Source organism: Nerophis ophidion, linkage group LG17 (genome assembly GCF_033978795.1).
Source record: "Nerophis ophidion isolate RoL-2023_Sa linkage group LG17, RoL_Noph_v1.0, whole genome shotgun sequence".
NCBI classification, from domain to species: Eukaryota; Metazoa; Chordata; class Actinopteri; order Syngnathiformes; family Syngnathidae; genus Nerophis; species Nerophis ophidion.
This window is the reverse complement of record NC_084627.1, coordinates 8591513-8606689: the sequence shown is the minus strand read 5'-3', so window position 1 is coordinate 8606689 and position 15177 is coordinate 8591513. Positions and strand designations below refer to the sequence as shown.

At 41.6% G+C, this 15177-nt stretch overlaps 1 protein-coding gene across 3 annotated transcripts in view; it reads right to left on the bottom strand.

Annotated features, from left to right (window-relative positions):
* Positions 1–15177, bottom strand: part of tor4aa (torsin family 4, member Aa) — a 77729-nt gene that overhangs the window by 2997 nt on the left and 59555 nt on the right. For all 3 annotated transcript variants that reach the window (XR_009802361.1, XM_061876061.1, XM_061876060.1), the window contains exon 3: positions 5713–6171. Coding sequence is in view for 2 of the 3 variants with exons in the window: in XM_061876061.1 (XP_061732045.1) it covers positions 5713–6171 (459 nt within the window). In the remaining variant the exon portion in view is untranslated. The remainder of the gene's footprint in view (positions 1–5712; positions 6172–15177) is intronic.

Sequence of the window (15177 nt, the reverse complement as noted above, 5' to 3'; positions counted from 1 at the left end):
TTGATAATGAGAGATTATTATCACACTTCAACATCTCTATAGATGTTGTTAAATGACAGATAATGAGATATCATCCCACTTCAACATCTCTATAGCGCAAATCCTTGTTGGTTAATGAGAGACAATGAGAGATTATCATCACACTTCAACATCTCTATAGCGCTAATTCTTGTTGGTAAATGAGAGTCGATGAGAGATTATCATCACACTTCAACATCTCTATAGATGTTGTTAAATGACAGATAATGAGATATCATCACACTTCAACATCTCTGATGCAATTTTTTGTTGTTAATTGACAGATTATCACACTTCAACATCTCTACAGCACTAATTCTTGTTGGTGTAATGGTGTAATCGTCACACTTCAATCTCTATAATGCTAACTTTTGTTATTGTAATGATAGGTGATGAGAGAATATTATCACACTTCAACATCTCTATATCGCTAATTCTTGTTGGTAAATGAGAGATAATGTCAGATTATCATCCCATTTCCATATCATCAATCAATGGTGCTAATTATTGTTAGTAAATGAGAAAGGATGAGAGATGATCATCACACTTCAACATCTCTGTAGTGCTAATTCTTGTTGGTAAATGAGATATTTAATGAGGTATTATTATCACACTTAAACATCTCTATAATGCTATTTTTTGTTAGTGTATTGATAGATGATGAGAGATTATCATCACACTTCAACATCTCAATAGATGTTGTTAAATGACAGATAATGAGATATCATCACACTTCAACATCTCTATAATGCAAATTTTTGTTGTTAATTCAGAGATTATCATCAGACTTCAACATCTCTATAATGCAAATTTTTGTTGTTAATTCAGAGATTATCATCACACTTCAACATCTCTATAGCACTAATTCTTGTTGGTAAATGAGAGACGATGAGAAATTATCATCACACTTCAACATCTCTATAGATGTTGTTAAATGACAGATAATGAGAGATTATCATCACACTTCAACATCTCTGATGCAATTTTTTGTTGTTAATTGACAGATTATCACACTTCAACATCTCTATACCGCTAATTCTTGTTGGTAAATGAGAGATTTAATGAGATATTATTATCACACTTCAACATCTCTATACTGCTATTTTTTGTTAGTGTATTGACAGATAATGAGAGATTATCATCACATTTCAACATCTCTGATGCAATTTTTTGTTGTTAATTGACAGATTATCACACTTCAACATCTCTACCGCACTAATTCTTGTTGGTGTAATGGTGTAATCGTCACACTTGAATCTCTATAATGCTAACTTTTGTTGGTGTAATGATAGGTAATGAGAGAATATTATCACACTTCAACATCTCTATACCGCTAATTCTTGTTGGTAAATGAGAGATTTAATGAGATATTATCATCACACTTCAACATCTCTATATCGCTAATTCCTGTTAGTAAATGAGAGATGATGAGATATTATCATCACACTTCAACATCTCTATACCGCTAATTCTTGTTAGTAAATGACAGATAATGAGAGATTATCATCACACTTCAACATCTCTGATGCAATTTTTTGTTGTTAATTGACAGATTATCACACTTCAACATCTCTATACCGCTAATTCTTGTTGGTAAATGAGAGATTTAATGAGATATTATTATCACACTTCAACATCTCTATACTGCTATTTTTTGTTAGTGTATTGATAGACAATGAGAGATTATTATCACACTTCAACATCTCTACAGCGCTAAATCTTGTTGGTAAATGAGATATTTAATGAGATATTATCATCACACTTCAACATCTCTATAGCGCTAATTCGTGTTGGTAAATGAGAGATTATGAGAGATGATCATCACACTTCAACATCTCTACAGCATTAATTCTTGCTGGTAAATGAGAGACAATGAGAGATGATGATCACACTTCCCTCCTGAGTGGTCCACACACATCAGCACAGAGTTGTTGCAGAGAAAAGCCAGCAGGCCACTTGCCAACATGGAAATGTTAGAGAGTGTAAACAAAGGTGCGCAGCGCTACACAGCTGACATGAAAACACAGGAGGTTCTGCCGGTAAAAAAAACTGTTTTGCCTGGAAACCTCGAGGCTGGATGTCCACCAAAGATATGTTGTCTCTGCACTCAACTTCTTGTTACCGTGTTAGAATGACACAGCAAATGGTTGAAAATCAATATTTTTAGTTTCCTGTTCTTGCTGCAAAGGTCATTTCATGCATTTAGAGCACAGGTGTCAAATTGCAGGCCACACCTGGCCCGTGGGGATGCGTGCTATGGACTACCACAATAACCTGCTTGTGGAGGGGGGCGTGGTCTCCGGGGTGTGTAAGCCAGCGGCATGGTGAGTGGATTGCCCAGCTGGGTATGATTATCTAATCACCTGTCGCCCTTATTAGCAGCAGCCGGAACGAGACACGGGGTGGACTTGGAGTGAGAGAGAGAAAAAAACTAAATAAAGACTGAAAAGTCGTAGAAGAGTGTGCTGTCGTGGCGTGTGTGCAAATAAACCCGATTCTCAAACCTTACTACCGGACTTACGAGAGGCTCTGTCCTAATCAGAGGAACCCATGGGAGGGTAACTTCTACACTGCTATTTATGGTGACAAGTGAAGATAAAAAAAAAACATAGAACACCTTTTTGGTGATGAGTCTGTCAGTGCATCTGGTCTTCGAAGTCCCTAAAACAGGACTGTAAAATAACACTAAGGCTGTTCAACGACATCAATTAGCTTCAAGTAGCACACCTGTACTGAAAAGCTGGAGTGGTATGGAATATCCATCCATCCATCCATCCACTTTTTAGCGCCTGTCCCATTTTGGGGTGGCAGGGGGTGCTGGAGCCTATGTCAGCTGGATTCGGGCGGAAGGCGGCGTACACCCTGGACAAGTCACCACGGTATGGAATATTATAGACATTATTAATATGACTTTTATAGTACAAATGAATAAATTCTGTATCCCTGGAATAATCTGTATCCCCTACTGCGGGAGCACGCATGGGGGGGCGGAGGGACTCCGGTAAGGGATACTAAATATTTCACAGATACAGAATTATGCACAAAACTCTGTGCCTTGTTCAGACAGCGCCAGCACTTGCGTGTTATTAGCGATGTCAATCATTACAAGTATTATGTATCCCCTACAAGGCTTGTACGGTATGCCGGTACTAGTATAGTATCGCGGTATTAATAAATCAAAAACGATACTCTACTCTGTTCGCCAATTTTTTTTTTTTTTTTTTTTTTTGGACATTGCTGGTTTTACTAGCAGAGGAGCATGTTCGGCAGCGCGCACACACAGAGTACTTACCAAATATAGATAAAGGTGAAGTTATAACACTGAAACACCCTCAGGAAGAGGTGCTTTAAGACATCCATCCATAGTCTGCAGTGTTTTAGCTACTTCTATATCACTAATCCTCGTCTCTATGGCAACAAATAAAGAAAGGTCCTTACAAGTAACATTATCACTGGAGGACGAGGTATAGCTAAACATGCTTCACTACACACCGTAGGAGGATACAATAGCTCACCGGCGTCACAATGTAAACAAATGGCATGGGTGGATCTACACCTGACATCCACTGTAATGATACCAAGTACAAGAGTGTATCTAGTCGATACTACTATGATTACATCTATATTTTTTATCATCACAAAATATATTACCTTTTAAAAAAAATAATCTTATCATGTTTATAAAGACAGGAAATATGTCCCTGGAGACATGAGGACTTTGAATGTATGATCCTGAAACAACTTGGTATCGAATCGATGCATACATTTGTGGTATCATCCAAAACTAATGTCAAGTATCAAAGAAGAGTAGAATAAGTGATTATTACATTTTAACAAAAGTGTAGATAGAACATGTTAAAACAGAAATAAGCAGATATTATTAGTAAATTAACGAGTAGATTCATAATATTTTTTTACAGTTTGTCCTTTATAGGTGTATAAATATGTTACTGCATACTTCAGCAGACTAATTAGGAGTCTTTGTTTGTTTACTTACTACTAAAAGACAAGTTGTCTAGTATGTTCACTATTTTATTTAAGGACTAAATTACAATAATAAACATAAGTTTCATGTAAAGTGAGATTTATTGTCAAAATAAAGCCAATAATGACATTTTTTTGTGGTCCCCTTTGTTTAGAAAAGTATCAAAATACATTTTGGTGTCGGGGCAACACTAGATTGGATAATTAGCGCTGACAAATGATTTGTAATCATAGTGAATAATGACAAGTTATGTTATTATTTATTTAAGCTCGTCCATCCGTTTTCTACCGCTTGTCCCTTTCAGGGTCGCGGGGGGTGCTGGAACCTACCTCAGCTGCATTCGGACGCATATTCCTGCATATTTGTATTGTATTTTTCTGCAATTTTTAGTAAAAAATGTTTTTTATATAAAAAATATTGGCCTAACGCAGGGGTCCCCAAACTATGGACCACGGGCCGAATCCGAGCCGTCAGCGTCCAAAATCTGGCCCGCAGGAAGACCCAAGTTTAAAAAAATGTATTTATATATATTTTTTTAAATTATTATTTTTTTAAATCTGTCCTTTCTAATCCGTTTTCTACTGCTTGTTACTTTTGGTGTCTCGTAGCAGCTCAGGCAAATCCTATGGTCTGAAAATGCATTTTTCCATATATATATGTGTGTGTGTGTGTATATATATATATATATATATATATATATATACATACACATGTATATATACATATACACACACACACACATATATACACACAGATATATATATATGTATATACATAAATATATATATATATTAATATATGTGTATATGTGTATATATATGTATATATATGTATGTGTATATATATACATACATACATATATACATACATATATAAAATATATATATATATATATATATTGTTGGAATAATTGTTTCTAAATTCTAAATTGGGTGCTAGTTGGCGCCTTGCATGGCAGCTCCCTCCATCAGTGTGTGAATGTGTGTGTGAATGGGTAAATGTGGAAGTAGTGTCAAAGCGCTTTGAGTACCTTGAAGGTAGAAAAGCGCTATACAAGTACAACCCATTTATCATTTATTTATTTATTTAAATTATCACAAAAAACTTTGTATTACATTGTGTTCCTGACAAGAAGACAAAAGGCTGTTTTTAAAACCAACCAAGAAGGCTGGTAAAACTCCACTGGGACTTCAAAGCGGACAGATGGCGGGATCTTCCCCACTTCCAGAGGAACTCTTTTTGAAGTATTTTACGAACTCTTTGTGAAATATTTTATGGAACTCTCTTTGAACTATTTCAATGGGAATCTCTTTGAACTATTTTATGGGGACTCTTTTTGAACTATTTGACGAACTCTCTTCGAACTGTTCGGTAACCGAAGGCAGCGCTGTTTACGACCCCCTTCCCCTCTGAGAGCAGCTGTGGGAAGGAGGGGGGAGAAAGTCAAATAAAGAAGGAGTACAATCTTTGAGCAGAGTGTGGTGCAGGACTGTACAGAGAGTACAGTGGCTATAAATATATATATATATATATATATATATATATATATATATATGTACAGCCCGGCTCCTGGCCAAACTTTTTTAACCCAATGCGGCGGCCTCCGAGTCATAAAGTTTGGAGACCCCTGGCGTAACGACAGCGACATGTAATGCCACACCGTGCCACACGAGGCTTCACCTCTCTGCCGCCACCTGCCTAGGACTGACCTGGAGGAAGACGATGGCGCTGAGCAGGTAGAGACAACACTCGGCCGGGCTGTGCTCCCGCTTGGGCGCTCGCCGGCGCCTCCTGTTGGGGTACAACACCCGCCTTTTCCTCTTCCTCTTCTTGCGCGGCGGGCACGCGGACGAGGACAGCGACGAGTGGCTGGACGCCGTCATGGCGTCAAAGGTGAAGATTTTGGGGCTGGTGCGGCAGGGGGCCCCGGCCAGGTCCCCGTGGCCCCCCAGGACCAGCGCCATCTCCTGGCGCCGCTTCCTCAAGGCCTGGTACTTCTGCTTGATGCGGATGACGGCCCGCACTGTGGACGACAAGCTGGACAGGCTGGGGGCGGGACCCTGGCGGTCTTCCATCTTCATCTCTTCGTCCTCCTCACCCCACGACTCCTCCGACTCCTCCCCCTCCCCCGTGTGGGAGGCCGACGAGCTGCTGCCCATGTCGCTCATCTGCCCAGGAACACACACAAATCTTTTAAGCCATCCATTTTAATGCCTGCAACATGTTTCAAAAAAGCTGGCACAAGTGGCAAAAAAGACTGAGGACGTTAGAGAATGCTCATCAAACACTTATTTGAAACAAACCACAGGTGAGCAGGCTAATTGGGAACAGGTGGGTGCCATGATTGGGTAAAAAAAGCGTCCATGAAATGCTCAGTCATTCACAAACAAGGACGGGGCGAGGGTCACCACTTTGTCAACAAATGCCTGAGTAAATTGTTTAAGAACAACATTTCTCAACCAGCTACTGCAAGGAATGTAGGGATTTCACCATCTACGCTACGTAATATCATCAAAAGGTTCAGAGAATCTGGAGAAATTACTCCACGTAAGCCATGATACTACTGACTTTGCATCCCTCAGGAGGTACTGCATTAAAAGAAACGACATCAGTGTGTAAAGGACATCACCACATTGGCTCAGGAACACTTCAGAAAACCACTGTCAGTAACTACAGTTGGTCGCTACATCTGTAAGTGCCAGTTAAAACTCTACTATGCAACGCCACAGCCATTTATCAACAACACCCAGAAACTCATACAAGATGCACTGATGCAAAGTGGCTTGTGGTTTTAAAAGGTGTAAATCCTTATTGTTTTACCGTTCTCTTTTAAGCATTTTAAAATGTATGTCTTAACCTATTACTTTTTTGAAACTGCTCTGTGACATGTGCCAGGTCACCTTTGTGAAAGAGATCTTGATCTTAATGGGTTTCTTCCATCCATCCATTTTCTACCGTTTAGGCCTATCTCAGCTACAATCGGGCGGAAGGCGGCGTACACCCTGGACAAGTCGCCACCTCATCGCAGGGCCAATGGGTTTCTTATCTGCTTAAAAAAAGGTTTGTGGAGCGTTTCTCTCCTTCAGGGGGTTCCTCGGACCACCAAGCACTGACATGAAGGCCCGGATCAGGGTCACAACACTGTTTTATTTTCTAATAAAGTGTCTCCGTAATTTTCAGCGATTCTCCGGTGCGCTCTCGCTCTTGCTCCAACTCCAGCCCCTCTCTCCTCCCCGGCTGCTGCCTTTTAACAGAGCGACAGGTGATTAGATAACCAGACCCAGGTGGGCCGACTACGCACCTGTCGCTGATCTCAAAGTCGGTCCTGGCACACCACCGTTTCGCTGCAGGTCCGCGGGCCACGCCCCCCTCCACAGGTTCTAAAAGTGTTCTGTGGTCTGACGAGTCCACATTTCAAATTGTTTTTGAAAACTGTGGGCGTCGTGTGCTTCGGAACAAAGAGAAAAAGAACGTACTTCTTCTTACTCGCCGTCGTCATGTCTCTTCTTTGTTTCCTCTGCTTCGTCCCCGTTATGTTTTTGGACATTACTACTTGCCGTGGTTTTGAAGCAATGCATGATGGGAATCCGGATGTTGTGTGTCAGTGTATTAACGTGCCGGCTGGAATAAGCACACGCTGAGAAATAGCTCCTACTTTATGGGTTAGAGATAAACCTATGGATAACGGCGACATATATAATAGTCTCATTTCCAGGGGAGAGAGGACGCTAAAGGCACGCCCCCAATATTGTTGTCCGGGTGGAAATGGAGAGTTTCGGGGGGGGGCACTGAAATTCGGGAGTCTCCCGGGAAAATCGGTAGGGTTGGCAAGTCTGCATATGTTGCAAACCAAGCAACGTTATCATGGACGCCCCTGCTTATTTCATCAAGACAACGCCAAGCCACGTCTCCTCCGTTCCCAAACGTTTACTGAGTGTTGTTGAAAGGAAAGGCCATGTGACACACTGGTAAACATGCCCCTGTGACTACTTTTTAGCAGAGTGTTGCTAAGTTCATGATTATTTGCAAGTTTCTCAGTGTGAACATGAAATATCTTGTCTCTGCAGTCTATTCATTTGAATACAAGTTGAAAAGGACTTGAAAAATCAGTGTATTTGGAGGTGTTTAGGGCACGTCCAACCGGTAAGAGGCCACGGGGAAGACCCAGGACATGTTGGGCAGACTATGTCTCCCGGCTGGCCTGGGAAGAGCTGGATGAAGTGGCTGGGTAGAGGGAAGTCTGGGCTTCCCTGCTTAGGCTGCTGCCCCCGCTACCCCACCTCGGATAAGCGGAAGAAGATGAATGGATGTATTTTATTTTTCTTTACCATTTACACAACGTGACCTCTTCACTGCTACATTTTAAATCATAATAAATATACAAAAAGATATGATAAAAATGAATTTATGACATGTATTTCATGAATCTGCGTTCAAAAGACTCCGGCTTATTAGTGATTCCTAGAGCCCAAAAAAAGTCTGCGGGCTATAGAGCGTTTTCCGTTCGGGCTCCAGTACTCTGGAATGCCCTCCCGGTAACAGTTCGAGATGCTACCTCAGTAGAAGCATTTAAGTCTCATCTTAAAACTCATCTGTATACTCTAGCCTTTAAATAGACCTTCTTTTTAGACCAGTTGATCTGCCGCTTCTTTTCTTCCTCCTATGTCCCCCCCTCCCTTGTGGAGGGGGTCCGGTCCGATGACCATGGATGAAGTACTGACTGTCCAGAGTCGAGACCCAGGATGGACCGCTCGCCTGTATCGGTTGGGGACATCTCTACGCTGCTGATCCGCTTGAGATGGTTTCCTGTGGACGGGACTCTCGCTGCTGTCTTGGAGCCACTATGGATTGAACTTTCACAGTATCATGTTAGACCCGCTCGACATCCATTGCTTTCGGTCCCCTAGAGGGGGGGGGTTGCCCACATCTGAGGTCCTCTCCAAGGTTTCTCATAGTCAGCATTGTCACTGGCGTCCCACTGGATGTGAATTCTCCCTGCCCACTGGGTGTGAGTTTTCCTTGCCCTTTTGTGGGTTCTTCCGAGGATGTTGTAGTCGTAATGATTTGTGCAGTCCTTTGAGACATTTGTGATTTGGGGCTATATAAATAAACATTGATTGATTGATCATTGATTGATGTATTTATTCTTATTGTAAGAGAGCTCAATAAAGTCAAACGTTAGACACAAGTCATGTGACCACGAGGATGTTGCGTAATCGTCGGCTTTTGTAATTTAAGCCTTCATTTCCTCCGCTCTGAGAGGGGCGGAGCCTCTGAGGTCTGGTGAGCGTCTCTGGTTGGCCAACATTAAACATTGGCCTCGAACCCGCTCGACCTGCCAACCGCTGACTGGAACACGGCTGTCAATCATCTTGGACCGGGGAGGATTTTTTTGTTGAGTGTAGGATGACTCTTCAAAACGAAACGCAGCAAAATGTTAACGCTAAAATAAAAAAACACACAGCTTCCGCACGTCCAACATGACGACATCAACGACTTCATGACACACACACACACACACACACACACTTCCTGGCAGCAGTTAGTTCAGGGGTCGGCAACCCAAAATGTTGAAAGAGCCATATTGGACCAAAAATACACAAAAAAATGTGACTGCAGCTGCAAAAAAATAAAAGCCATATTACATACAGATAGTGTGTCATGAAATATAAATTGAATTAAGAGGATTTAAAGGAAACTAAACGAGCTCAAATATAGCTCCAAATGAGGCATAATGATGCAATATGTACATACAGCTAGCCTAAATAGCATGTTAGCATCGATTAGCACTCCACACAAGTCAATAACGTCAACAAAACACACCTTTGTGCGTTCACGTACAGCATTAAAAGTTTGGTGGACAAAATGAGAAGTGGCATAAAACACATCCCAGAAAGTGGGAGAAAGTTGTACATGTAAAGCAGAGGGTGTCCAAAGTGCGGCCCGGGGGCCATTTGCGGCCCGCAACTAATTGTTTACCGGCCCGCCACACATTCTGGAAATGCTATTGCAAAAATAAAAAAGAATACTTAAAAAAAGGTGACCGCAGGATCAGGTCTCGGCTTTTTGCAGATGATGTGGTCCTGATGGCTTCATCTGAGCGGGATCTTCAGCTCTCACTGGATCGGTTCGCAGTGTGAAGCGACCGGAATGAGAATCAGCGCCTCCAAGTCCGAGTCCATGGTTCTCGCCCGGAAAAGGGTGGAGTGCCATCTCCGGGTTGGGGAGGAGACCCTGCCCCAAGTGGAGGAGTTCAAGTACCTAGGAGTCTTGTTCATGAGTGAGGGAAGAGTGGATGGTGAGATCGACAGGCGGATCGGTGCGGCGTCTTCAGTAAAGCGGACGCTGTATCGATCCGTTGTGGTGAAGAAGGAGCTGAGCCGGAAGGCGAAGCTCTCAATTTACCGGTCGATCTACGTTCCCATCCTCACCTATGGTCATGAGCTTTGGGTTCAATCAATCAATCAATGTTTACTTATATAGCCCTAAATCACTACGCCATCCTAGTCACTGCCGTTGTGTCCTTGGGCAAGACACTTTACCCACCTGCTCCCAGTGCCACCCACACTGGTTTAAATGTAACTTAGATATTGGGTTTCACTATGTAAAGCGCTTTGAGTCACTAGAGAAAAGCGCTATATAAATATAATTCACTTCACACTAGTGTCTCAAAGGGCTGCACAAACCACTAGGACATCCTCGGTAGGCCCACATAAGGGCAAGGAAAACTCACACCCAGCGGGACGTCGGTGACAATGATGACTATGAGAACCTTGGAGAGGAGGAAAGCAATGGATGTCGAGCGGGTCTAACATGATACTGTGAAAGTTCAATCCACAATGGATCCAACACAGTCGCGAGAGTCCAGTCCAAAGCGAATCCAACACAGCAGCGAGAGTCCCGTTCACAGCGGAGCCAGCAGGAAACCATCCCAAGCGGAGGCGGATCAGCAGTGCAGAGATGTCCCCAGTCGATACACAGGCAAGCAGTACATGGCCACCGGATCGGACCGGACCCCCTCCACAAGGGAGGGGGGGACATAGAAGAAAAAGAAAAGAAACGGCAGATCAACTGGTCTAAAAAGGGAGTCTATTTAAAGGCTGGAGTATACAAATGAGTTTTAAGGTGAGACTTAAATGCTTCTACTGAGGTAGCATCTCGAACTGTTACCGGGAGGGCATTCCAGAGTACTGGAGCCCGAACGGAAAACGCTCTATAGCCCGCAGACTTTTTTTGGGCTTTGGGAATCACTAATGTTGTTATGACCGAAAGGATAAGATCACGGGTACAAGCGGCCGAAATGAGTTTCCTCCGCCGTGTGGCGGGTCTCTCCCTTAGAGATAGGGTGAGAAGCTCTGCCATCCGGGAGGAACTCAAAGTAAAGCCGCTGCTCCTCCACATGGAGAGGAGCCAGATGAGGTGGTTCGGGCATCTGGTCAGGATGCCACCCGAACGCCTCCCTAGGGAGGTGTTTAGGGCACGTCCAACCGGTAGGAGGCCACGGGGAAGACCCAGGACACGTTGGGAAGACTATGTCTCCCGGCTGGCCTGGGAACGCCTCGGGATCCCCCGGGAAGAGCTAGACGAAGTGGCTGGGGAGAGGGAAGTCTGGGCTTCCCTGCTTAGGCTGCTGCCCCCGCGACCCGACCTCGGATAGGCGGAAGAAGATGGATGGATGGATGGACTTAAAAAAAGGGAAATGAGGTGACGAGAAAAAGTTGCAATGTTGACCCAAAGCTGCCATGCAGGATGTTTTTTTTCTTTTGTCTTTCTTTATTTTTCTTTTTTTATCCATGTTGTAATTAATTATTTTCAAAGCTCCAATTGCTTCAAGTATTTCACTTTAAAAAATGTTGTTGTAAATATTGCATATCTTGTGTGGTTGCCATATAAAAACATCAAAGTTTTCTTTGCCAAAAGAGCATAAAACAAACAAAATAAAAGTTCAAACGTAAAATCGATAGTTTGATCCTGTAAGTTATGTGTTGAAAGTAAAAGAAAAAACAAACAGAATGTTGTCTGTCTATCTGTGTTGGTCCTGCGATGAGGTGGCGACTTGTCCAGGGTGTACCCTGCCTTCCGCCCGATTGTAGCTGAGATAGGCGCCAGGGCCCCCCGCGACCCCAAAAAGGGAATAAGCGGTAGAAAATGGATGGGATGGGGAAAATGTATCACTTTGAGTGGGGAACCCTTTGGATCCCAAATATATTGATTGGTATTTTATTTATCTTTTCACTGTTATTACTCAAAAAATTCAAAGTAATTAAAATCAATGGTGTCCTGCGTTATTGATCTTTTAGGGCTTTAAATACTAAATACTGCATAAAAAAAAGAAGTAGTTTTTGACATAAAAGCCATAAAACCTATTTTTGTATTACTTTTTATCAACTTGAAGTTGATACAGAGATTTATTGTAAGCGTTAAATAAAAAATAATATAATTTGACTTATTTTTAACATTTTAATGACTGAGACCCTTTTGGGGTCCCCGGGACCCTTAAAGGTAAAATTTAAAAAAAATTTAAAAATCCATACATTTTGTTCTGGTTTTAAAATGACAAAATATCAAAAGGGCCCCCGCACGCTTTCATTTTTCCATGTGTGGCCCTCAGTGGAAAAGGTTTGGACACCCCTGATGTAAACAAACCACGGTGAGTTCAAGGGCCGCCAAAATAAGTAGGACAAAACGGCGCTCGCCAAATTCTCAAATTAGTGAAGGATATTTAATATAAACAGTGTGCTTTTTAACAATTAGGGTTGGTTTGTATCATGTTGTCCTCCTGCAGAAACCACATTAAAACAAAAAATGTATTTTTTTTTTTCCTTAATTTTTTTCCATACATTTTTGAAAAAGTTCCAGAGAGCCACGACGGTGGCGCTAGCCGCGGGTTGCCCGAGTTGGACAGTTGGACAAGACAAAAGATGAGAATGGTTGAACTATGGCGTCCTAGTGACCAAAAGTATTATCATCATGATCACGTTATGAATGATTCCCCATGGCAATAATACAACATGATTCCACATGGCAGTAATACAACATGATTCCACATGGCAGTAATACAACATGATTCCACATGGCAATAATACAACATGATTCCACATGGCAATAATACAACATGATTCCACATGGCAATAATACAACATGATTCCACATGGCAATAATACAACATGAGTCCACATGGCAGTAATACAACATGATTCCACATGGCAGTAATACATCATGATTCCACATGGCAATAATACAACATGATTCCACATGGCAATAATACAACGTGATTCCACATGGCAATAATACATCATGATTCCACATGGCAATAATACAACATGATTCCACATGGCAATAATACAACATGATTCCACATGGCAATAATACAACATGATTCCACATGGCAATAATACAACATGATTCCACATGGCAATAATACAACATGATTCCACATGGCAGTAATACAACATGATTCCACATGGCAATAATACAACATGATTGCACATGGCAATAATACAACATGATTCCACATGGCAGTAATACAACATGATTCCACATGGCAATAATACAACATGATTCCACATGGCAATAATACAACATGATTCCACATGGCAATAATACAACATGATTCCACATGGCAATAATACAAAATGATTCCACATGGCAATAATACAACATGATTCCACATGGCAATAATACAACATGATTCCACATGGCAACAATACAACATGATTCCACATGGCAACAATACAACATGATTCCACATGGCAATAATACAACATCATTCCACATGGCAATAATACAACATGATTCCACATGGCAATAATACAACATGATTCCACATGGCAATAGTACAACATGATTCCACATGGCAATAATACAACATGATTCCACATGGCAATAATACAACATGATTCCACGTGGCAATAATACAACATGATTCCACGTGGCAATAATACAACGTGATTCCACGTGGCAATAATACAACGTGATTCCACATGGCAATAATACAACGTGATTCCACATGGCAATAATACAACGTGATTCCACATGGCAATAATACAACGTGATTCCACATGGCAATAATACAACATGATTCCACATGGCAGTAATACAACATGATTCCACATGGCAGTAATACAACATGATTCCACATGGCAATAATACAACATGATTCCACATGGCAATAATACAACATGATTCCACATGGCAATAATACAACATGATTCCACATGGCAATAATACAACATGATTCCACATGGCAGTAATACAACATGATTCCACATGGCAGTAATACATCATGATTCCACATGGCAATAATACAACATGATTCCACATGGCAATAATACAACGTGATTCCACATGGCAATAATACATCATGATTCCACATGGCAATAATACAACATGATTCCACATGGCAATAATACAACATGATTCCACATGGCAATAATACAACATGATTCCACATGGCAATAATACAACATGATTCCACATGGCAATAATACAACATGATTCCACATGGCAGTAATACAACATGATTCCACATGGCAATAATACAACATGATTGCACATGGCAATAATACAACGTGATTCCACATGGCAGTAATACAACGTGATTCCACATGGCAGTAATACAACGTGATTCCACATGGCAATAATACAACATGATTCCACATGGCAGTAATACAACATGGTTCCACATGGCAATAATACAACATGATTCCACATGGCAATAATACAACATGATTCCACATGGCAATAATACAACGTGATTCCACATGGCAATAATACAGCATGATTCCACATGGCAGTAATACAACATGATTCCACATGGCAATAATACAACATGATTCCACATGGCAATAATACAACATGATTCCACATGGCAATAATACAACGTGATTCCACATGGCAATAATACAACGTGATTCCACATGGCAATAATACAACGTGATTCCACATGGCAATAATACAACATGATTCCACATGGCAATAATACAACATGATTCCACATGGCAATAATACAACATGGATATAAGATGGCGGCGCCCGGACGGGCTGCGCTCTCGAGGAGCTCCTGCTAAAGATGGAACATTTGGCAGAAATACCGGACAATTCCACAAACTTTATGGCTGGCTCACATCGTGGTCACTCCGTGATCACGTACGACCGCCAGACACTTCTGGATG